The sequence below is a fragment of the Meleagris gallopavo genome, chromosome 11 (genome assembly GCF_905368555.1).
Source record: "Meleagris gallopavo chromosome 11, MGAL_WU_HG_1.1, whole genome shotgun sequence".
Lineage (NCBI taxonomy): Eukaryota > Metazoa > Chordata > Aves > Galliformes > Phasianidae > Meleagris > Meleagris gallopavo.
Genome location: NC_139414.1, coordinates 22,029,785 through 22,054,101, shown reverse-complemented (window position 1 = coordinate 22,054,101; position 24,317 = coordinate 22,029,785). Strand labels below are relative to the sequence as shown.

Genomic DNA, 24,317 nt, shown 5'->3' with positions numbered 1-24,317 from the left:
TAAAATCCATGTCAAGAATATTAAAGATAGTGCAAAAGATAACTATGAATTTACATTCAAACAGGCTTTTGACAAAGCCATTGCAACAGGCTCCTAATCAGGTCTTGAGACCTAGCCTGCCCTCTCTTTAAACCCGTGATCTTGAAAAGGAGCTTTAAATTGGAAATTATTACACATTAAAACCTCAACACGGGCCAGATCGAAGCGGATCGATATCTTGCCGAGCACAATAAATCAGCCTTCTGCTCTGCGGTTACTGTTTGCTGAACATATTTAAATTTTCTTGTAACAAATTAATTCCAACATTTTCTCTTGATTGAATTAGGGCAAGTGTTGGAGCTGTCACAAGTATTTCACTGCTTCAGGGAGACAAATTGCTCGTCTGGACATGGGTAACAAGCCAAAGTGTTGAGTCCCTGATAATCTTTCCACTAATTCTCCATTACAGCAAAATGAAGCCATAAATCACCGTGACAGATGATCGATGTAAACATTGTTTCCGCCATGATTGCCAGCGCTCCCCGCGGGCTCACTGTCCGCTCTGCATTCGCTGGGATTGCAGCCGGGAGCCGCGCTCGCACACCAAAGTCACTCCTGTCCAAGAAGTAACCATCTCATTTCGGGGCTCAGCCCAAGCGCCCGATAGCAAATATTAATCAAAACGCCCCGTTTAGCTACCGGGGAGGTCATCTTTTGGAGCTAAGAAACGATTCTCGGGCAATCACTCTTTTTAAAAAAGTTAAAAAAAAAGAAATAAAGAAAGAAAGAAATTTTAAGCTCTCGTTTTATAAAATATATTTGTGGAAAGGTAACAGAGTGAGCCCGCTGGCCTGTCGCTTTCTCTTAACTAACTAGTGGCAACTTGGATGAAATTACTTGACCCTTTATCGAGTTCTGCTAATGCCTTCTAAAAAAGAAATTAAAGCACCTCGCGGCGTGCCCTATGGCAGCTCTCCGCACGCATTTAATTCTGGGGGAGATGTATTAAGTGCTTCTGTGCACAACTAATTCACAGGCGGAGCCCGCAGCCCCTCTGCATAACAGCAGCCCCGGGTGCCGCAGGGACCATGGGAGGAAGGAGGGAGCAGGGATACGTGGGGTGGCCGACCACCCTGAGCCCACCAGGGCCACCTGCAGCCGTCTGCACTGAGCGTGTCACAGTGCCTCTGGGGACATTTGTGAAGCATCTTTTTTTTTATCTAAAAGCAAAAAAATGAAAAAAGAATTAGGTAGACAACTATTCCTTCATTTAAAATATGCCACGTCGGAAGGCAAAGGAAACAAACAAAAGTACAAACAATAAATATGGTAAGAAACGATGTGCAGAATAAGGTTTGCAATCACTTTTTGTGCTTCTCCCAGAACACGTGTGCTCCCACAGCCCCAGTTCCCCGCCAGGTATCCCAGCAATGGAGAGTCCCAAAGCCATGGCCCCCATGACACCCTGCCACGCATCCCAGGAGCTCATCAACATGCATTCATCAGCATTGGGCTCAACAGTTGGGATGAAAGAGGGGTCGGTGTGGTGCTGGGAGCCCGAGGGGAGGGCAGCCGAGGCCCTATGGGGCACTCATCATGGGACAGCTTACAAATGCCTCTGTGCAGCACCTCCTTTCATGAGATTTTGCCCATGCTGCAAGTTCGGCTTTGGAAACATTTATTATAATTGAAACACGCTTAATTGAGACACACTCAATTAAGACTAATTGAAATTCCACCGCCATTACAAAAGCAGTAAATTAAAAAGGAGGGGAAAAGATCAGGACGGACGCTTTCTTGACGCCGTTAGACTCAACCGCTCTTGTTGTTACAAACTGGAGACCTGTTAATAAAATACCTGGTGCTCACGTGATAATTATGCACTCTCACATCCTGTTTCTAAGAAGGAGAGCCTATTGTTTGCAGAAAACAACCCTAAAAATGCCAGTCAGTGCCATTAAGGTGTTCTCACTGATGCACCGCGTGCAAATCTGATTTATATTGGTTCCAACAGTTAAGAAATCCCTGCAATAACTTCATTTACTATTTTATTCCCTGATTAATGGTTCGGAGCAACTGATTTGCGGCTGAAGTTTCACAGAATGCAAAATTAATATAATAGCCCTTTGTAAAAACGGTCTGTCTTTGCTCAATTATGTGTTTAAAACTGAAACAAACACCAAAACTTCAATAAATACATTTTCTTCCAAGAAATGACACGCTGTGGGTTTTCTGTTATTGTTGAGTTTGATGTTTTTGCCTCTAAGGAGGTCAGCAATATGGAAACATAAAGGCCAATTTAATTTGTGCATCTGTGGCTGCCAAGTATTTTAATTCCGACAGCTGTGACTGAAGAGTTAATATTTTACTTGTCAAAATCCAAAAGAAGGCCAGTGAATCACTCTAATTCTCATTAAGAGGCTTCCCCCCAGTAGCACCCTAATTCAAAATAATGAAAGTAGAGACTGAGTGCGATTCTAATACCAGTTGAGACCTATCTTTTAATATTTCTCTAGTGATGGATTAGGGATCGGGGAAATTCATCTCAGATCATAGAGCCTAATTTAATAAGGGATCATTCCAAGAGTATTGCATTTTATAATAATGTCATTTAATGTGTCGTCTTCCATTTTTACTGTCCCATATGTATGCTTACACGACGGTGCCACAGGGATAAACTTTTAAAGAACCAGCATCATTTTTTGTTCTGGGTTCTTCTTAACGAGGAAGTTTATCAATGAGGCTCTCCATTAGCAACCCATTATAATTGCAGAGCGGCGAAACAAACCATTGAAAGCCAAGGGGGTGGTAAAATAAATGCCACTTTGGCACAGTTTGAAACCCTGGAGCAAAGGGAAGAACGTTTAAAAGTGAGTTCAGATCTGATTTTAGCACCCAGCACAACAGTGCCGTAACGTGAAGGATGCGGTAAGCGGGTTGGTTAAGACACGTGATGATAAAATCATTCTCTCCTGTAACCATATCTACCTGCAACGTTTTCCTCTTGCTTGTTTGCTATAGTTTCGCAGTTCTTTCTTTTTCTTGATGACTTTTCAGTGCTTTTTCTTCTTGCCACAACAGTGCAGGAATTTGCCCTTCTGTGCTGGCAGCGGATTGCCAACAACCTGCAGAACCGGGTCAGACTTTATCATTGTGTACAAACATTTGGGCTGTAACGGGTTGGTTGTTCGTAGCTCCTGGCTTTGCACTGAAGGTGGAATTTGTGGTGATCGCATGGCAACGCCTGAGCTGCTCAAGGTCACAAAATCCTCTCCAGGTGAAAGTCAATACGGCGTTATCGGCCATCGGTTGCGGAGATGCAGCCCGAGCTTTGCTTAATCACACTTCTATCACACAAGGCCTTTAGGAAAAATGGTGTTATAATGAGAATTTCGGTTCCAAATGCATTCACATCACTGTGCCTTTATTTGCAGGTAACAACTCAGTGGCTTCTCTGGGAGCTTTGGCAGAATTGAATCAAACGCAGACAGTCTAAATAGGAAACAGTTGAGTAATAACTGTAAACAATAATCTAATTTACAGGGGGTTTTCCAGCATAGAATTGTGTCTTTTGAAGGGGACCACAATTACTACAAAATGGGGATTTTCATGTTTTCTCTTTTCTCCTGGGTATTTTCAACGTTTTGCTTTCTGTAGAGCCTTGTATCTCGTCGTATTTCTGGCACTTTTTCTCACACAGCTCAGTTTATTATTCTTGTCTCATCCAAGGCATCCTTTTTTGGTATTTCTTTTGATTTCCTTCTTTGCATGTTAAGCTCCCATTTATCTGTTAGCTGTTTTTATTCCCTTCCATTCCCCCTTCCTTCCATTATTGCCTTCTCCTCAGATCAGTTACTTCGTTCTTCTTCACATTGCTATTAGAGCCTCACTGTTGGTTGGTTGCATCTTGGAAAAATTTCACCTAATTTTGTAGTCCTATTTTATTTTCTCACCACGTTATCTTTTCATGTGTTAGTGTGTTGTTTGTTAAACTTGTTTCTTTTGATTAAATATCAAAAGTTATCCTCCAGTAGGAATGTTGCATACGTACTTGTCTGGCATCTGGAGCCACTTTAGGGACTCATTAAGTTTGCTAAGAGAAAATTATATTTATAACTGTTTAAAATCTGTTCTAAATCAGAAAAAAAAGTGTCTGGTTGTACCTAAAATAATTAGGAGTGACTGGTATATATTAAAAAAATTAGAAACAACAACAAAAAAAATTAAACAGGTTGGGAGGACCATTTTTTAAAGCCTGTGCTCTGTGTGAGTAACCCTTTTCCACTTCCACCATTTGTTTTTCCTACATCGCCTTCATTGCAATAAGGTAAAGAAATAAAAAGTGGGTTCCAAATATTGGCAGTTAATAAAGGCCGTCCAGGTTGGGGCGTGCTTTTAATGTTTTCCTGCTTTTAATGTATATTTGGTCATTGTTCCTTTTTGTGGAGGATGGAGATGATGGAAGATGGAGTTGTGGAGGCTGGGGGAGGCAGACCCGTCCACTGGTGCTTCAGTTTAGCACTGCTTGGAAGAGTTCAGATGGCACAAATTAACCTGCATCCATTAATTACCACAGTCTGAGTCACTCTGGCTAGGCTGCCAGCTGCACACTCAACAAAATAGGGTATAAAAAGTGCTGTATCACTGGGAAAAACCAGCATAGGTTGGGAAATGGCTCAGTCAGACAGATACAAGAAGAATATCTTCAGAAAGTTAAGGATTTGCCAAGGGATATAAGCACTGGGAGGCACCCAACTTGGTCACTGATTGCTTTTTGTTTGTTCCTTCAGTCCCCGGCCATCTCCTTCACACCCACATGTCTGGCTGTCGATGCCCATCACCCCACCACATCCCCCATCATCTTACATTTGGCAGATCTTCTCCAGGGCCCAAATGTGGACTTGCAGTCCCACACACAGCATGGATATCTCCAAGAAGGCTGCTTAGGAAGGAGGTTTCCATGATGTTATCACCATAGGTTCCCTTCTTGCTCTATCTGTCCCTGACCAGGGGGATACTCACCCCACGCCAGGGCCATTCCCACCCCATCTCTCTGGATGGGCACAAGCCCGTGACCACACTGCATTTGCTCCCTTTTAACCTGACAGTGCCACAGCTCACGGTTCTCCTTTTGTTTCTTTGTATAAATTTTATAAATTTATAAATTTATCTTTGATAAATTAATCAGAATTCAGTTTTAATCTAGAAATTCGCAGTCAGTTCAATGTACAAATTTGATAGTCCATGCTTAGGGTATTATAACTGTGCATTTAAGTCTTTAGACATTTTTGTTTGGCCATTGGGGCAGGTACAGAAACAGTTTCAGAAGAAACAGGCTGCCACAGCAAATATTCTTTATTACAACACAAGACTGATTTTCAACAAATAAAATATGCTGCTGTGGTCAGTATTCCCACAGATCTCCATGTTTGCAGACAGCAGACAAAGGAAAAGACAAACAACCTCCAAAGTGCATGTTTTAAAGATCAACCTAATATTACAGAAAAAACTGTCAATAATTTGCTCTGTTCTCATTGGATCATAAAAATAAAATCAACTGAAATCAGCCACATAATGGCTCTCTGTATGAAGATGTTGGGGTTTTTTTCTGACAGCCCAATTTGTTTGAGTCCCAACAATAAATCCTATTACAAGCAGTTACATAGAAATGTAACCAGAGTAGTCAGCCATTTCTCTCTCTGATATCAAACTAGTATTTCAAACTAGAGATACTTTATTAAATACTTTTAACTCTACCAAGTTCCCAGCCAGTGGGGTCTTCAGAACGTGAGATAATCTGGATTCAGTTTGGATACGAGGCCAGATGATAAAAGCACATAATCATTAAGGTTGGAAAAGACCTCTTGGATCACAAAGCCCAACTCAACCCACCCTCACCATGCCCACTGACCACTCAGTGCCACATCTCCATGGTTGTGGAACACCTCCAGGGATGGTGACTCCACTACTCCCTGGACAACCTGTTCCATTGCCTGACTGCTCCTCTAGAAAAAATATGTTTCCTAACATCCAACCCAGACCTCCCCTGGCACAGCCTGAGGTCATTACCTCTTGTCTAAGGCCATTACCTCTCAGCCTTTGTACACCCAACTGCAGTGCTGCAGTCATTGAGAGTTCTATTGCTCCCAAACTGGGTGGTTTCCTCCAAGGCTCTGCTCCCTCAGCTCCTAGCAGCAAGGGAGCTTCCAGCAGCCCTGGAGACATTTGGGTTTCCCCACTGCTAGGGAGCGTGGAGACAGTGGCCATTAATGGATGATGGATTAATGGATGTAGGGAAATTGGATTTCCTGGTTATCAGTGTGATGCTGCTCTTCCTGCAGGAGCACAAATGTACATGAGAAATTTCAAGGACCCAACTGTTGGTATCCTCTTCCACTCTTCTCCTTCTTCATTACCACTTGGCTATGTGTTATTTCTGCATAAAGCACTCATAGGCTCTGAAGTATGAGATTGCTTTACAGAATTAATTCATTTACTATTGCATGAAGGCTTTAATTCACAGGTCAGCGGCAGTTTGCTTCAGAGAGTTGTTTTCCATTTATTTCTGTGTCTAATTTCACAGAGATCCAACGCTTGCCTCAGTAGCACTTGTGACCACTTGGCTATAAGCAACCCACCGAGCTTGTTGCTTCCCTGCAGGAGCCGCAGCTGCCTTCAGAAGCCATGCACACATTTAATTCCAGCCTCTTCTAAAGCCTGCCCACACCTGATGCCTTCCTGCGTGTCCCGGGGCAAACTGCAGCACCGAGTCAGAGAGCAGCAATGGGCATTTGGTCTTCAACCATTCCCCAGGACTTCAGCGACAAGAGCAGCACTCAGACACCAGACAAGAGCCCTAGGCTATAATTTCCTCAGATCTTTTAAGCTAAACAAGGTTGTGCTTGCTCAATAGCCGTACAGAAGGAATCAAGGAAAAATGTGATTTGTGAGGAATGCATTTCTTCTGGGACAAACCTGAATTTTTCCGTTTCCATCTTGCAGCACTCTTGGCCTGTGCCCTTCCTCCCAGCCTCCTCGGAGCAGATTTGGGGCTGCAGAGCCCTGCTTTGAGACAGCGTCTGCACCCCTTTATTTGCACAATGAATTGACCTCATGGCTGCAGAACTCCATAGACTGACCCCAGCGTGGGCACAGTGATAGCCAAGCAACTTGGAGGATAATACGTGTGCCCAATGCAGGCTGAAGCTTCGCAAGTTTCTTTAAAGTTTCTTCAAGCTTTGTAAATTCCCTTCCTTATAGGAACTATGACTCTTTTTTATACCTGTTAAAAGATGGAAGCACCAGGTTTTTTGAACAGGATGGCACTTATGGTTACTGATGGCAAAACTGAAACTCCTCTTTCTGCCCCAATTATTATCTCTGCATTCCTGAACCCCTCGCATTCATCCACATATCTACAAGCTATTTCTCCCAGCTCTCTGAAATCAGATGGGACCAAATGTACCGTTTCCTCAGTGGCAGCACTGAGGTACACTGAGCCACCACGTTCCCCCATGCTGATGGTGACCAACTGAGTTCCTGGGCACACAGGAAGACGTTAAACCCCAAAGCAGCTCCTGGTGAATGTCAGTTTTTATTTCTCTGAAAACCAAGAGGGACGCTCATAAAACTGATGCAAAAGCTTGAAAATTTTTACATGCATTCACATTCAAAATTGCCATAAAGGCAAATGACTCAGGGGAATGCATCACCCATAACTCAGCCCGACCTCAGGCGTATCTTGGCTAACAAGAACTGTTTTGAAACGTATACGATCCACTTCTAGCAGAAGGCTTCATTCATCTTTCTGAGGAGCTGATGCTCTGTGCATTCTGCCCTCCCATTGTTTAGCAGAGGAGTCTCCACGCAGATGTTCTGAAAGAGTGCTCTGAGAGAGCACTCACAGCCCAGGGAAACCAGTCCTTGATTGCAATTAAATGACTCCATTAGTAATTAATCTAAACGAATCACATCTGAATGTAGAATAATGTACAAATTGCAAATGTTTATCTTTCGTTTAGAAATATTACTGTGGTTAAATTACTTCTGAGATTCATACAAAATGCTTTGCCTAGCTAGGGAAGCACTGTAAACTATTTCTGTAATTAAGCTGATTACATCTGTCTGCATCTTCATCTGCTCCATTTTACAAAGCTGTTTGTCAGCTGCATGACGCAGGGCTGCAGCCACTGAGGGTCAGAGCTGTGTGGGATGCAAAGTACAGAATCCCAACCCTGGTGTGCCCAGGTGAGCCAGCATGAGAACAACCTGCATCCCACCTGCAGGGAGGAAAATCACCCCCAAATAGCGAGGAGCCATACATACTGGTCAGTATTCCTTTTCATAGTAAGGACAAATGCTATGGTGATGGCATTGAGTTTAATTTACAGCTGTTGAGGTGATTGAGATAATCTAAAACAGAAATTGGAGGTGTATCAGAGCCAGTTAACTCATTTCCCATGGTTTCCTCCTTCTCGCAGGCTGTGTGCTGTGTGCTCCTCACCCAGGCACAGCTCCTGCTGCAGCCATCAGAGCCAGCACAGCCTGCACAGAAACGGCCGCAGCCTTTCCATGTGGTTTCCATTGTCCCACATTTAACCTCCAATGGATATTTTGGGGAATACTTTATTTACATTTTCTTTAAAATAAAATAATAATTTAAAAAAAGAGTATGTTTACCTTCTTCTTAAAGATTACCACATGTCAAAACACTTCCAAATCTAAATACTTCATGGAAGAGAACTTGCCTGATGAATAACGGATCCACGTGAAGCAGAGGAACGGCGTCAGGCGTGTTCTGAGCATTTGCAGCTCTTTGGTAACAGGCTGTGGGCAATATCTGAATTTCCAGCAGAACATCGTATCTCCTATTGCCCAAGGAGGCTGTGGATGCCCCATCCCTGCAGGCATTCGAGGCCAGGCTGGATGTGGCTCTGGGCAGCCTGGGCTGCTGGTTGGTGACCCTGCGCACAGCAGGGGGTTGGAACTGGATGAGCACTGTGGTCCTTTGCAACCCAGGACATTCTATGATTCTATGATTTTATGTCAGTGGCCACTAGTCGTGTTTCCACTGGCTAAATACTCACTGCAGACACAACACAGTGGTCCCTGAGTGCTGTTTCTGTCACCAAGAGCAGCACTGTGCTGCAGGATGCTGCACGGTCCAGCTCAGCTCAACTGCAGACCCAGGTGTTCTCCCACAGGGCTGCACAGCAGGGTGCTGGTTTCACAAATGGCTCCTTTTAATTCGTGTGAATGTGCACTGCTTCTGGCGTTATCCTCACCACTGAGTGGCCAGACCTTCTCCTCATGGAAGAATAACAAACGCAGCAGGGCTGTGCTGCTCCTAGGGCAGCAGTGGCTGCTGTGTGCATGTGCTGAACTGTGCACCTCCTGCTGCAGCGTGTGGCCGCAGCACACAGCTGCCTTCTTGATGCCCATTGCAGACGGTGCAGCATCAGGGATGCTTCCAAAGGGCAGAGCAGCAGGAGGGGAGGGCAGGCACTGCTGCAGCCCATGGTCACTGAATGAGCAGTGATGCTGAGCTGGGTTCCTGCGTCCTCATGGAAACTGCACGTGAAGGTGCAGAGACCAACCTGTAGCACAGCTTGAGCTGCGGTGCCGCTGGAGTGTCTTGCAGCATTAATCAAACTGTCATCTTTTTTTTTGTTAATTAACTTGAGGAAGAGGTTCATAATAGTCTGCACTGTCCTGGCACTGTGTTACCAGCCACAGATCTGCGTCCTCAGTGCTTTCAGGATAGCTGCAGCTGCTGTTAAGTTCCAACGCTTTGTGCTTTGCAGGTGGGTGCATTTTGTACCTCCATGTTTCAACATGGGGGGTTTTTACACGTTCAAACAAGACCATTAGTGCCTACAGTGGGGATGTTTGGTGAACTGCATGTCTGATGTGCAAAGGCCATAAAAACTTTGTGAAGGAGGAAGATGTTCTCTCAAATGCACAGCATTTGAAAGCTGAGCACAGAGAAGGGCCACGTGGATAGGTTTGCAAATATGAGGCAGGTCTCGTTTGGACCCATGTTTTTCTATTTTTTACAATTAACACAATACAGGTGATCTTGCTTGTTTCCAGAGGCAGATCATAGAATCATAGAATCATAGAATGGCCTGGGTTGCAAAGGCCCACAATGCTCATCCAGTTCCAACCCCCTGCTGTGTGCAGGGTCACCAACCAGCAGACCAGGCTGCCCAGAGCCACATCCAGCCTGGCCTCGAACGCCTGCAGGGATGGGGCATCCACAGCCTCCTTGGGCAACCTGTTCCAGGCTGGGAAACTGTTCCATTTTTCTAGAATCAGTGAGCAGTGCGGGGCAGAAAGGATGGCAGCACTTGTCCTCACTGCAAGCACAGCAGCAGGCAGGGCGTGCAGCCCAGCACCAGCTACCAGAGCACAGCAGCAGCTCTCCCTCTCTCATTCTTCCAGCTTCCCTCCCCTCCGAGAAAAGTTACATTTAAAACACATCTGCTGGAAAAGTGGCAGCCTTCTGCAACCCCAAATAAGGGCTGTGTGTCGATGCAGCTGTGTGAATGTGCAGAGCGTGGGTGCACTGAGCAGACCCTGATTGCTGCGTGCCTGCAGCTGGGAGCAGCCTCCTGCTGCCTGTGGGCTCGCTGTGCTCACTGCTGTGCTCACTGCTGTGCTCTGACAAAGGGAGGCATGCTGTGCAACACTGAGAAAAGACGGTCAGCACCGGGGGTCTCTGCTCATTTCTCCTTCAGAAATTGAGCTGCTATCCAATGAGCAGCGATGGACAAAGCAGGGAAATGCATCCTGAAAGTGAAAACCTTGAACAACGTGCAGCTGGAGCAGTAAGATCCATGCTGTAGGCAACGATCAGAATTCTTCATTCACACCAACTTAATTGCCTAAGGAACATCTGGAGGGAGGACTTGGCCAGCAGCAGGGCTGTGAGCAGTGACAACCCACATTTCTGAGCACACCTATTAGGTCTTCCATCAAACCCAGGGTGGCCGCAGCTTAAATGCTGGAAAGGCTGAGAATGAGAGCAGCTTTTCCAGTTCCCTTCAAAACTTTGGAGCACAACAGAAACGCGATGCGGATCACTTGTGGTTTTTAATTTACAGGCACACTTGAGGTGCACTTTCATCTGTTGTTACTTTGCAGCAAAGACAAAGCTCAGGAACAGCAAGAAATGACCATGAAAGGACAGATGAGATGGGGACAACCAGAGCTGGAAGGGGGTCAGTGCATACTGGGAGTCGACGCATGGAGCACAGTGCTTATTCCTGGAGCACCCAGCTGGATTGTAGGGCAGCATTGAGCTGATCATGCACCAGATTATATGTATCTCCATCTTATCCTCTGAATTTAGTTCTATGAACTTAAAAAAAAAAAAAAAAAAAAAAAGTTAAAAAATAAAATAAATTTTAAAATGGTTTCCTTCCTCCTTGCTTTCTTTCTCCTTGTGAGTGGCTGTGGGGTCTGACTCCCACCTGCCTTGCCATCACCCTGCAGCATCACCGCAGCACACAGACTGCTGCTCCATGGAGCAGGACCAGCCCGCTGGTGCTGCGAGGACAGGACAGGTGTCTGTGTCACCTGCAAGAGCTCATCTTTGGGCTCTTCTCATACCAGAGCATCCCCACCTCAATCCTCTGCCAAAATGTTATCTACAGAAAGCATTTCTTGCACGTGCATTGGCTGAGTCACGAGGGATCTGTAGGTAAATTGCATGGAACCTGCATTTTTATACATATATATTTATGAGTTCAGACTCTCTAACACATGAAATAGAAACAGGAAAGCCTTGGCCAACTTCTGCAGGCCACAGACCTACGGGGCATCCCAAGGAACCGGGAATGTCTGTGCTCCCATCCAAATATACCCCATTCAGAGTACTTTATTTCAATCACAGCTGCACTGAAAAGCGCACTGTGCCATCACACCGCCCGACATCTCTCTCTGTTCCAACGAAGGATGTTTTTCATGGCTTATTACATTCATCCTGCAGGCAGATGTGCCAATATCAGAGCACACTGGAAGGGTTTGAAACCCAGCAATGCCTGAGGTGGGTTCAGGTGACGGCGGTGGGTTTGTGGGGAGCACCTTCAGCTGCGATACGAGCTCCTCACAACATATTAATTAACTTCTTTATTCGCGGATCAATCGACACCACCGTTACTTTTATTGACTCGATCATTAGCAGCACCTTCGTTTGGTTTGAAGCGAGCCCATTTAGCCGGCTTCGAATCCATCACTCGCAGCCAGTTATCGGCACACAACGCCCGAGCGATCCGCCCTGCTGAGCCCGCACAACCCTTCCCCTCGGCCGCCCTTCGGCTCCATCCCGTCCCGCGGGCGCAGCGCGGCCGCACGGAGCGGGGAGAGGGGAGAAGGGAGCCGCGTGGGGCGGCTGCTCCTCGTGTCGCTCCGTGTCGGTCGCCTTCCCGTCCCTCCGGGCTCCGTGGCCGCTCCTCGGGGCCGCCCTACGCCGCGTTCCCCTCCGCCCTTCCCGGCCCGTGGGAGCCGTACGGGAGCGGAGCGCAGGGAGCTGCGAATCGTCCCCGTTCCCCGCGTGGAACGCATGGCGGAGTCGTTGCGATTTCCTCGATTTTATTACCTGAGGGAACTCGGCAGAACTCGGAAAGGCGCATTGCGGTAGCGCTTCCACCGGGCTGCTCTCCTCGGGAATGGGGTCTACGGAGGTCCGCACGGACCGCGTTCGTTACTTGGCGCTGAGCAGAACCGGCGGCGTCGGAAACGGATTAACAGAGGTGAAACCAACCTGAGTGAAACGAAATATATTGTACCGACAACAAATGCGATGAGATAACAGTTTCTTTTTTTTTTTTTTCTTTCTTTTTTTTTTTTTTTTAAATAACTTAAAATCCACTAGAAAAAATATGGTCAATATAAATAACTTTGTTTTCATGGAGAACAAATCGCTACATGCCCGTCCGTGCGCAGAGCTTTCCCGGTCGTGCCACAGCTCCACCAGAACAGAAATCAGCACACGACGGGACCACATACACCTTTATGGAGAAATGCACGTGGCTGACACCAGCGCTCCGCTCGCAGCTCATAGCCCGAATCAACTCCGTTCGCGTGTATCAACGTATCTTACACCTACGGGTACCTCTGGCCGTGCGGAGGAGGCGGATGGGGTGCGATGCGCTTTTTTTTTTCTTCTTTTTTTTTTTCCTATCTTTTTTTTCCCTCCCTCCTCCCCCCCCCCATGTTTTACCCCCGGGACAGCAGAGCCGCAGCTCCCCGTGCCCCCCGCGCTGCCCCCGGGGCACAGAGCCGGTGCCCCCCGCGCCGCCGGTTGTGCTGTGCTCTATCGATGGGGTGAGGTGCGTGGATCAAGGAGTCAGCAATGAAATACAAACGCATGCACCCGGAATGCTGCTGCAGGACGGATCCCGGGCAGTTTCCCTTTAGAAATTCGCAGAGAAATCTCTGTCTCTGTCTCTGTTTCTGTCTCTGTCTCTTTTATTATTTTTATTATTATTATTATTTTCTTCTTCGCCGTTGTCTCTCTTTCTTTCTTTCTTTCTTTTCTTTTTTTTTTCTTGCCGCTGTTCCCGACGTGCTCGCTCAGCCCGAGGATCTGATGCATCGTGAAAGGAGGCCCGCCTCTCTTATCAAATTTCTCGTATTAAAGTGAACTCCGCAGAAAAAAAAAAAAAAAAAAGAAAAGAAAAGAAAAGAAAAAGAAAAAGAAAGAAAAGAAAAAAAGGAAAAAAAAAAAAAAAAAAAAAAAAAGGTCAATTTCAAACCCTGTGAACTTCCCAGCTGCGCTTCTGCTCCGTCCGGCTCTCACATCAGTCCGTCTCCGCCGGCAGCGCCCGCTTCTCCCCCCGCGGCTCTCCGTCCCTCCGCCCGGAGCCGCGCGGCGCTGCGGCGGTCACAGCCCCAGGGCGGCCGCGTGCTTCTTGGCCTTCAGCCGCAGGTCGGCGATGCTCGAGTTCTTGCTGGTCGTCTTAGCGGCGGCGGCGGCGGCCACCACGGAGGCGGCGGACGCGGACTCGGCCAAAGTGGCGAGCGGGAGCCCGAAGGGCGGAGCGGGGAACATCATGTAGGGCGCGTGGGCCAGGTGCGGGTGGAGGTGGTGGTGAGCGTGGGCCACGGCGCTGTCCAGCTGCAGCTGCGCCTGAACCTGAGAGCCACACGGCCGCGAGTGGCACCGCCGACCCGGCCCCGCAAACCCCACAGCCCACCCACCGCGCCCTACCACCCCCCCGCGTCCCGGACCCGCCGTGCCCTACGCCGTGCCCTACACCTCCCGTACCCCGCACGCCTCCCGCTGCGCCCCTCGCGTCCTACGCACCGCACGGAGTTTCCGTCCCGCTCCCGCACCGCCTGTATCCCACGACCCCGCATCCCAAGTGCTGCTCCTGCACCCGCGTGTCCCGCGTCCCTTATATCCCACACCCCGTGTTCTGCATCCCTCGCGTCCTCTCACCCCCTTATATCCCACACCCCACATCCTGCACCCCCCGTGTCCCGCACCACCCATATCCTACACTCCGTCTCCTGCAAGCCAGGGTCCCACAGCCCATATGTCCGTCACCCCACGCTCCGTAGTATCCCAAACGCGTACCTCCCGCGTCAGATACCCCACGACCCCCGTTTCCCACACCTTCCATATCCCACATCCCTCGTCTCGCACTCCCCGCACCCTACACACCCCATATCCAATAATCCACACCCCACGGCCCCCATACCCCGCACCCCACGGGCACACTTGCCTGCTGGAAGGGCATCCGCAGCGCTCCCACGTTGACGTAAGGGGCCACCCGGCAGGCTTCGAACTGGCTGGCGGCCCCTATGAGAACTCCTGCGGGCAGCCGTGGGTCAGCCCAGCCCCGCCGGACCCCCACGCGTGTCACACCCGCTCCCCCCCCCCCCCCCCACCCCCCGAACACGCACGGCCGTACCTTTGTGCAGTTGGTTTTCTTGCTTTCGGCATTTGGCTCTTCTGTTTTGGAACCAAACCTGGGGGCACAGAGTGGGGACGGGGTCACGAAGAGGGATACAACCAATAAAAGAAAATAAAACCCACCGAGAATAAAAAGCGGCGGACAAAGAGAGCGGCAATGAGGAGTGAGGGACGAGGCAATGAGGGTGTGAGAAATTCGGGAAATGACCCAAAATTGGCACTCGCTGTAGCCGAACCACTTTTCTCAGCCCCGAGTTCCCCTTCCCAGCCGGGGTCCCACCGCACCGATGTCTCTGATGTCTCTACCCCAGCCTCCCAACAGCTCTAAGCTCAGCTCGCTGTAATGGGTTTGGTTGTTTGCGCTGTCGGAGCCGAGGAGAACGCGCTCGTTAATAGCCCGTGTTATTAATTAGCTTTATCGTCAAGGAAAAAAAGAAAAAGAAAAAGAAAAAGAAAAAAAACGAACAGCGAAGTGTTTAATGCCTCACTTTTGGGGGGTAATTACTGTCATCAAAGCTCTGCTACAAAGAAGTTGGAATTTCTCTGTTCCTCTGAGCAGCGGAGTGTGGCACGCAGGCGGAATAATTGTCTCATTATCATGATAATCTGATTTGCTGCCACGGAAAGGGCTGCGCGATGGACACGAACGGACTTTTTAACATTGGAAATAGAATGGTTGAAATAAATAAAGACGGAACGAAGTTCTGCTCGATCCGGGGAGGCGCGGAGGAGGGCGGCAGCTCCGGAGCTGAGGGTTCCGTGCTGCCTTTAGGCTGCCGCAACCGCCCCGTCAGCCTCTCCCCACGGCCACGACAAACAGACAATTTGTAAATAAAATAATAATAATAATAATAATAATAATAATAATAATAATAATAAACATGTTGTTGGGTGTCCCTTCAAGAGACAAACACTCGACCTCCCCCCGCCTTCACATCTACTCCGGTCAAGTCAAATCTGCCCAGCAGCCACGCATTTGCCCTCAGCCTCCCATGGAAAGAGGCACAGTCCGTGATTTGCAAAGCAGCACAGAGAAGGGGAAATATCCGCGCGTGCTTTTACTGGGGGTTGGGGCTGAGCTCCGCGAGCAGCGCTGCCGGCCTCTGCCCCGAGCAGAACTACTTCGCTGGCTTTGATTTCGTTTGGGTTCGTTCGGCTGCGGCGACGGGAAAAAATAATACGAGCGGAGAGATGGGGAAGAGCGGCCGAGAGGGCTCCGCAAACGGCGCCGATTGTTTGGGGTTCTTCGGTGCGATGTGAGCGCTCCGTCCCTGCTCTGACCCCGCTGAGCGACGCGAGGATCCCCCGGGCTCGGTGCAGATGGTGTCTGAAAGCACGGGGCTGGACGGGGGGATCCGCTACAGCGCGGCCCTCCCGCAGCTGCAGATGTTGGGGGCCTAAAGCTGCTCCATGTGTTCGACCAAATCACGACCATCGTTTTCTCTTCTGTTCTTATTAGAACGGAAATACTCCGCGACACCGACATTTGTGTTAATTTGGGAAGCGCTCTCCCTGAAGCTGCCGGCCCCGGCGGAACTCCCGGGGATGGATTTTGGGGAACTCGGGGAGGGCGGCCGGGGGTTCCACGCAGGTTCAGCTGCGGCTTCTCGGGATCTGTTCGGATCCCAGATTTTCGTACCGAACAAAGCCGGCCCGCGCTCCCCTCCTTCTCGCCACTTCCCTCCAGATTTAAGAGCCACGACCGCGAACATCCGCACGGCGCGGATCCCCGTTGGGTCACGCTCTCTCCGCGGCGACGAACCGACCCACGGCACCCCCGAGAGCGAACCGCACAGCGGGACCGAGGGGCAGCAGCTGCGGGGAGAGCCCCGCGGATGGCAGGATGGCACCGAGCGGTTTCCCCCCCCCCCCCCGACCCGCGGCCGCCCGGCGCTACCTGCACTCGGGCTTCGGACAGCCCCAGCCGCTGGCTCAGCTCCTCCCGCATGAAGGCGTCCGGGTAGTGGGTCTCGTCGAAAAGCCTTTCCAGCTCGTTCAGCTGCTCCAGGGTGAAATTCGTCCTGCTTCTCCGCTGCTTGATTTTCGTCTGCCCTTCGTCTTCCATGCCTTTCGCATCCTCCTTGCGCTCTTTCAGCTCCGGGGACACTGGGCACGACACAAGCAGTCAGGCGGCCGCCGGGAACCGGGCGGGGAGCCGGGCCGGGAGCGGGGCTGAGCCGCGAGGCCGCGGAAGGCCCTTCCCCGCCGCCACCGTGCCGTGCCCCGCCGCTCGGCTCCGGGACCGCCGCGCTCCGACACCCGCAGCCCGGCCCCGCGCCCTCCTCCCTCGGAAGCGCAGCAACAGGTCGCGGTCCCGCGGTCCCGCGTGGGTTTCGTTGCCGTGGCTTCGCCCCGCGAGCAGAAATCGCTCCGCGGAGCCGCCGCGGCGGATGCCGCCCGCACCCCGCGGCCGAACAAAAGGGCGGCGGCGACCCGCGAGGCTCCGCATCCCGCCCGGCTCCGACCCGCAGCTCCGCCGGGGATCCGCGGGGTTCCCTCCGCGCTGCGGCACCCGCAGAGCAGCGCCGGGCCCCGGAGCTTTCGTTCGCGGCGCGGCTTTGGCGGGATGCTGGAGAAGCGGCTCGGGCCGCGAGCGAGTTGGAGGCTTCTTGCGATATTTTAATATGAACTTCGAGGCCGGACGCATATTTCCCGTAATTGGGAAAACATGTCAAGGCGCTCGCTCTGCCCACCGGAGCCTCGCGAGGAGCGCGGCGGCCCCGACGGGGAAGGGACGGGGAGGGAGGAGGAAGGGGCTCCCGGTGCCGCCGTTACCGTCGCTCAGCTTCGGGGTGGCCGCGTCGGCAGCTCTCTCGGCGGCGGCGTCGGGTTCCCGCGGCGGGGAGCGTCCGCCGCCCGCCCGCCCCGCTGGGCTGCCCGTCTCGTCCCGGCCCGGCTCCGCCGCGGCCCCGCCGGGCTCCCGGGCTCCGCGCAGGGGTCCGCTCTCCAGCACCTCGCGGTAGGTGATGAGCTCCTTCTTCTCCTTCGCTTTGGGATCAAACGATTTGGAGACGAACGCCGTCAGCTCCTCCATGGCCGCGGCTCAGGGCCGCCGCGCTGCCCCGGCTTCGCCGTGCCGCCCCCCCGGGCGGGCATCCACGGGGCGGGGTGCGGCCGGACCGGGCCGAGCCGTGCTGCGACCTCCGAGCCGCTCCGCTCCGAACCGGGCCGCTCCGCCCGACGTGCGGGGCCGGGCTCTCCTCGCCAGCTCCGGGCTCTGATAGCGTCGCGCCGCTGGAAGTGGCACTATTTATACTTTGCAACGCCTGCCCCTTGTTCCCGGCGAATTACCTCCCCTCGGAGCTCTGAATGGACCCCTTCCTTCTCCGCCGCCCGCCCGCCCGCCGCGGGGCAATGCGGCCACAGCGCTCCGCCGCCCGCCCGCCCCGCGCTGCGCCCTAATTTAATTTAATTAAGCGGCTGCTCCACGCGAGGTCCCGGGCGGGCGATACGCAGAGCCGGGGCTGCAGGGGAGGGGCCGGGGGGGTGCGCAGCCTCCGCACCCGCGCTCCGCCCGCATCGCGCCTTGCGGGGCGGGGGCACGGAAAGTTCCTCCGTGGGCTCCCGTGGGCTCGGAGATGGTGTAACGAGGGGGTAGCGGGCAGAGGAGGGTGGAGGCGTGGGATTAGGGCGAGTGACGCCGTTTGCGGCTCTCATTGTCGGGGCTTTGTTGGCTAAATCCCGTGAAAGCGGCACTTTTTTGTTGACACCTTCGGTGGGATGCCAATAAATTATTCAAAATTGTTGAACTCGCGCCCGCGTATCGATTCTTCCTTTGACCTCCGCGGGGATGACTTTAAAGAGAGGGAGCACCGATTGCCCGTCGGGGGTCCTTTCGCTCCTGTTCACCCCAAAGCTTGCGTTTCCCACTGCGGGGATGGGGTTGTTTGTTTCTTTTTTATTTTTCCCCCCCCAGGAAAGCGGTGTGTTTTGCCTCAGACTCGTGCAAAATTCGTTACGGGACTGGAATCCCGCGTGGAAATTCGCGGGTGGGAGAGTTTTGTTCCGTTGGGAGACCACAGCTGCGGTGTCTGGATGCCCCAGAGCCGTGCGAGGGGCTCTGGGGCACCCAGGCACCAGCCAAAGCTCCCCGATCCCCACGCGTGTCCCGCACCCCGCGCAGCGCATCCATTCGCTCGGCGCTCCGCAGCACTGCCTGGCGCCATCGATGCGCTCGGCACTCTCTCGCCTCTGCCTGCCCGCCTCCCTCCGGGAAGCCTCTGCGCTCAAAACCTCGGCCCTGAGGCCTCAGCTCGGCTGTTGGAGGCTGAGGTAAAGCTGGGGGGAGGACGGATGGGCTCTTTATAGAGGGGGGTGTTCCGGGTGGCTGAAGGGTCTCGGGGTGCTGGGAGGGGGCGGAGGTAGGCCTCAGGCCTGCCGTTAGGCCTCAGGCCTGCCGTTGCCATGGCGACGCTGCGGCCTGGCCTGGGGCAGGGCCTTGGGGCCTGGATCTTTCTCCCATAGAGCGGTCAGGCTTTTTTTTTTTTTTCCTTTCTTTTTTTCTTTTCTTTTTTTTTTTTTTTTTCCTTGCGTTTAGCGTGAAAATCTCGAAGTTTGAAGCTGAATTCTCTTGTTTGTGGTTTGGTTGTTTAATCTCGGTGTTTTCAGCTGGAGGAGCTGGTTGTGGTGTCTCTCCTTATAGGTGTGAGTTGGATGTTTGTCCTTTAGCAGTTTGGAGGCTTGGCTAAGGGAAGGAACCCACCAGATAAGTACTTACAAATACACGCTGTCTTGTAAGAACTATCTAGGTGCCTACCTGCTGTACAGTGCCTGTTTTGGTAGGGGGCTTGGACTCAGTGATCACTCGGAGGGTGTTGACACAATGGAACACGAACACTTTTCCAGCAGATGTGTTTTAAATGTAACTTTTCTCGGAGGGGAGGGAAGCTGGAAGAATGAGAGAGCGAGAGCTGCTGCTGTGCTCTGGTAGCTGGTGCTGGGCTGCACACCCTGCCTGCTGCTGTGCTTGCAGTGAGGACAAGTGCTGCCGTCCTTTCTGCCCCCACTGCTCATTGATTCTAAAAAAGTGGAACAGTTTCCCAGCCTGGAACAGGCTGCCCAAGGAGGGGCTGTGGATGCCTCATCCCTGCAGGCATTCGAGGCCAGGCTGGATGTGGCTCTGGGCAGCCTGGGCTGCTGGTTGGCGACCTGCACACAGCAGGGGGTTGGAACTAGATGTGGTCCTTTTCAACCCAGGCCATTCTATGATCTATAGAGGTCCCTTCCAGTTCTTAGAATTCTGTGATTCTGTAAGAACAAGTCACCTCGTTGTCACTGCTGATCCAATCTTTTTCTTTGTTGAGAGCATTTCTTTCTGAACAGCAGAGAAGGAAGAGTTTCTGCATAACTGCAGGCTTGGTGGTGGGAGGCACAGATAATCCTTCATCCACACACATGCATGCTGTCAGACTGAGTTCTGCCTGTTTGTAATTTCACTTTCTGTGGGAGCAGCACTGCTGTTAGTAACACTGTGAATCCTACTTATTAGAATCGTGTTTATTAAGTAACATAGAATAAGTTTTGCTTCAGTTAGCATTGTTTCCTGGCTGGAGCCCATCATGTGATATCTCTTCCTGAATTGTTGGTTCTCTCTAAGGAAATCACAGAATGGCAAGGGTTGGAAGGGACTTCAAGGATCATGAATCTCCAACCCCCCGCCACGTGCAGGACCACCAGCCTCCACATTTAATACCAGACGAGGCTGCCCAGGGCCCCATCCAACCTGGCCTTGAACACTCTCGGGACAGGACATCCACAGCCTCTCTGGGCAGCTGTTCCAGCACCTCACCACTCATAGTAAAGAACTTAATGTGCATACATATGTATAAAGCTGCTCTGTAAACAGTGCAAATAGCTACTGCAAGTCAGCTACAAATGAAATTTCTTAGTAATTAAGGTTTTCTTTACATTTTTACATGCTGGTTACTTAGCTGCTTAGTAGCACTGTTTGTAGCTTTAACAAAAGTAAGTAGTTGTTTTGGAATTTTTCTTGTTGGTGTTTCTCTTGGCAAATGTGTTTGAAAGCACGTGCTTTGTTTTTGTTTCAACCAAACTGTTGCAGCATCAGTTCTCAAAAAGTCTAAAATAAAACAAGTATTAAAAAACAAAACACCAAAAACCTGTAAATCTGTTTGTTTGTTGCTGTAATGTGCCTTTGCTCCAGGACAGTAACTTCAAATGTAGTGGATCCAACAGTGAGTCATCCTACTGATAAGGTTAGGGCACAGTGATGTAGAAGTAGGAGCCTTACTGATGGTCAGGGGACTCTTTCTCCCCAAAAGCCTGGGATGTAACCTGGCATGTCAGTCTCACCATCTATCTGCTGTCAATGCTTGGTAATGTACCTCTTCCTCCTTGTACTACTTTGTGGTTGAGATAAAAGCCTGCTGCTGCTTCATGTGCCTTGCCAGACACCTAGAGCTGCATCTCTCACTGTCTGCACATAAATAGGAATTAGTATTGTATCTCCTATTGCAAATGTGTGTGGCTTAACACCTCCTTCTGAGACCTGCATGGGGAGGCACCTCAAAAATGAGATCAGGCCCCACAGCTGTTAGGGAACTCTTACACCACTCTTTTAACTGCGGTGGATCTACAGACTGTGTGTGGAAACAGATGGGTAGAAAAAACTTAGCTTCAATATACAGTTCTGTGGTCTGTAGGTACTGTCAGCCAGTCCTGTTAGTGGAGCTGGTATGTGGACCACTGACCCAGCAGAACAACTCTTCCATCTGCTAGGCTTTGGGTATCAGTTGGTGCTAGCAGTCCTTTCTGATGGGTCTGTGCAGGATATTGTGGGAGGAGGCAGCAATCAGGGAAGATACCAGATTGGTGTAGGTCTTAGTGCTTGAAAGCAGTTGATTGTTATGTTTGTAAGAGGCATTTTCACATGAAAATGTATGTGATGTGCTGAAGGAGTGGTCCTAAAACCCTGGTGGCAGATGAGCCTGTCTGACAGGCACTACGTACTTCCAAAGTATTGCTGTAGCTGGCAGCCACAGATTCTTGGCTGCTCACATTGTTCGGGGGAGGGGAGGGGGGGTGGAGAATAGAGGAAATAACTGTGCAGGGCAGTATGTTGATAGAAATTGTCGCTCTTCTGTGGAACTGCAAGTTGAAGTCCTATCTTCTTAAATGAGATGAAGTAGGCTGTAAAATACTGCCTTTGTCTTTCTCAAAATCTGTGAGGAATAACTTTAGTAATATGGCAGAAATAATTTTGTTCCAAGAGGAATGCTGGTGCAGAACTGCTCATCCTCCTGAAGTCCTGCCCTTCTAGGCACATGGAATGCTGCTTTTTTCATTGGAATATTTAAAAAATGCTTTGTTAGCTGAAAGATTGGATCTTAAGTGCTGAAGAGTGCAACTACAGAGCAGTGAAGGAATTTAGTGTCGTGGCTCTCAGGGGCATGCTGAAGTGCTGTTTGATCCACAGAACCTTGGCTTCATGGGAGTGAGCTTCACAAAGCTGTTTGGGTTGTGGCAGGAAGGAAAATGGTGAGCATCAAAGAAGAGCCAGGTATGTAGGGACGGTCCTATATTGCGCATTCTCAAGCTGTTGGATGTGTTTATGGTGCTTTAGAGGTGACTACCTGGAAAGCTTCCTTGGGAAACTCTTGCAGCTCACTGGCCCTGCAAAACCCATGGAAGCTTAAGTTGAAGAGGCTGTTGCTTGTGGATATAAGCAGGCTTCTTTGCTCACTTAATTTTTGACCTGGCGTAATCAAGGCTTTTATTTGCATATAAACATTTGGTGTGTTTAAACAGGAACGTACTTACCAGTGAGTTTCTCTTTTGTTCCGTTTTCAGTCCCGACCCTGGAGATGAGGGTCTGCTGACGAGGTGGTAGAAGGTGTGAGGAAGGGTAAAAGCAGAAAAGGAACAAGTTCAGCTTCTCTGTGCTGGAATATTTCAGTGTTGGTTGAAGACAGTTGATAACTGTGCCAAAATACACCCATGTTCTGGCTGTTGATACAAATGTTAAGGAGTTTGGAGCTGCTATTTTCTTGGTAGCTGGAGAGCCTTGAAACAAGTGTTTGTTCTTGGAGGAGGGCCTGTTGCTGGCTGCCATTAGAGAAGATGTACATGGAGGTTGATCCTCAGCTGTGTAGGGCAAGTACTGCTGAGACAGAAGAACAGTTTTAAAGCACTTCTTATAGTTTGCAGTCTCAAAAGACAAGAAATACTGCTTTTCTTAAATCCTAAAGCAATGAGGCTGATTGGAGTTCCAAAAGGTGATGGTCTTCGTAGCAGTTAAATGAATGGCAGCCCTTACCACCTCCTTTTTTCATTAAATTGTGTCAAAGTCTGCAGATAAACACATTGACAATCAAGAAACATTTAAGTTTTGTATCTGTAGCTCTGATTTTTAGAATAGAGCAGTTCTAAGTTGAGTGGCTTTAACTGAAAACCAAAGTCAACCCAACTCTAGCATGAATTAATTTGAAGATCATTTGTTTTCTCAGTGTTTGTTCTTAATTATGCTAAGAGAACAAACACATACATTACCTTAGTTGTGCAGTCTGAAAACACATGAAGTGAGTTACGTCAGTAACAGAAATAGACCACGTTTTATTGACTGAGGAGGTATGCATTTTCATTTGTAACTGTACCTTCAGATGATGTGCAGTCAGCAGTACAGCATCTTCAGTATGCTCAATGGGGAGTGTGTAAGAATTATCTCCTTGTAAATTACTTCCCAGATTTCTTAAAAATTAATATCTAGGCCAAAAATGTAAAAATAAGACAAGATGAAGTATGTTCTGATATAAAAATGGATTTTATTAGTGCATTTAGATGTTTAAATGGTTGTAAAATACCTTTTGTAGAAGTTTAGAACAAATGTTTAATGCCACAGTGAACTTACACTGTCAGCAAATAAATTTCAAATTACTTAAATTTGTTGATGTCTTATAATTAAATCTTGATTTAAGTTTTGTGTAGAAGCCAAACATTTTATATACACGGTAGCTTTAAAAATGGTGTCACAGTATGTTTATTTGTATAAACACATCTGATGTGTGTATGTGTATATAAATGCAGGCACAGGGTGTTTTTACAGCTCAGAATTTTTGTCTTTCCTTAGTTTAAAGATGGGCCGTCGCTCCTCGGACACGGAAGAAGAGAACAGAAGCAGAAGGAAGAAGAAGCACCGCAGGCGTTCGTCTTCAAGCAGCTCCTCAGACAGCAGGACGTACAGCCGTAAAAAGTCTGGGAGGAAATCGAGGTCGAGGTCACGCTCCCGAGATGTCCAGTCACGTTCACATTCATATGAGAAAAGGTGCATGTGTAGTGCTTGTCTGACTGCTGCTGCTGTGTACAGTTGGGCTCTTCCTTATCCCACGTTATGGGACAAAGTGTTCAAATCCCGTGTGTGGTCAGTTCTGGTTTGGAATTTTATTGTTGCTTGCTCAGA

General features: G+C 49.8%; 2 protein-coding genes across 6 annotated transcripts in view; one reads left to right on the top strand and one right to left on the bottom strand.

Annotated features, from left to right (window-relative positions):
* Positions 1 to 13,232: 13,232 nt before the first annotated feature.
* Positions 13,233 to 18,368, bottom strand: SHOX2 (SHOX homeobox 2). The gene is made up of 5 exons (XM_085233123.1): positions 17,678 to 18,368; positions 16,800 to 17,008; positions 14,901 to 14,958; positions 14,712 to 14,800; positions 13,233 to 14,119 (listed from the first exon to the last, which is right to left on the bottom strand). The coding sequence occupies exons 1-5, from the start codon at positions 17,934 to 17,936 to the stop codon at positions 13,868 to 13,870; spliced, it is 867 nt and encodes a 288-aa protein (XP_085089249.1). The 5' UTR covers positions 17,937 to 18,368; the 3' UTR covers positions 13,233 to 13,867.
* Positions 18,369 to 19,049: 681 nt separating this feature from the next.
* RSRC1 (arginine and serine rich coiled-coil 1) overlaps positions 19,050 to 24,317 on the top strand; it is a 115,631-nt gene continuing 110,363 nt past the window's right edge. For all 5 annotated transcript variants that reach the window (XM_085232953.1, XM_019619202.3, XM_019619204.3 and 2 more), the window contains exons 1-2: positions 19,050 to 19,174; positions 23,988 to 24,182. In XM_085232953.1, coding sequence (XP_085089079.1) covers positions 19,071 to 19,174; positions 23,988 to 24,182 — 299 coding nt within the window. In that variant the 5' untranslated portion in view covers positions 19,050 to 19,070. The remainder of the gene's footprint in view (positions 19,175 to 23,987; positions 24,183 to 24,317) is intronic.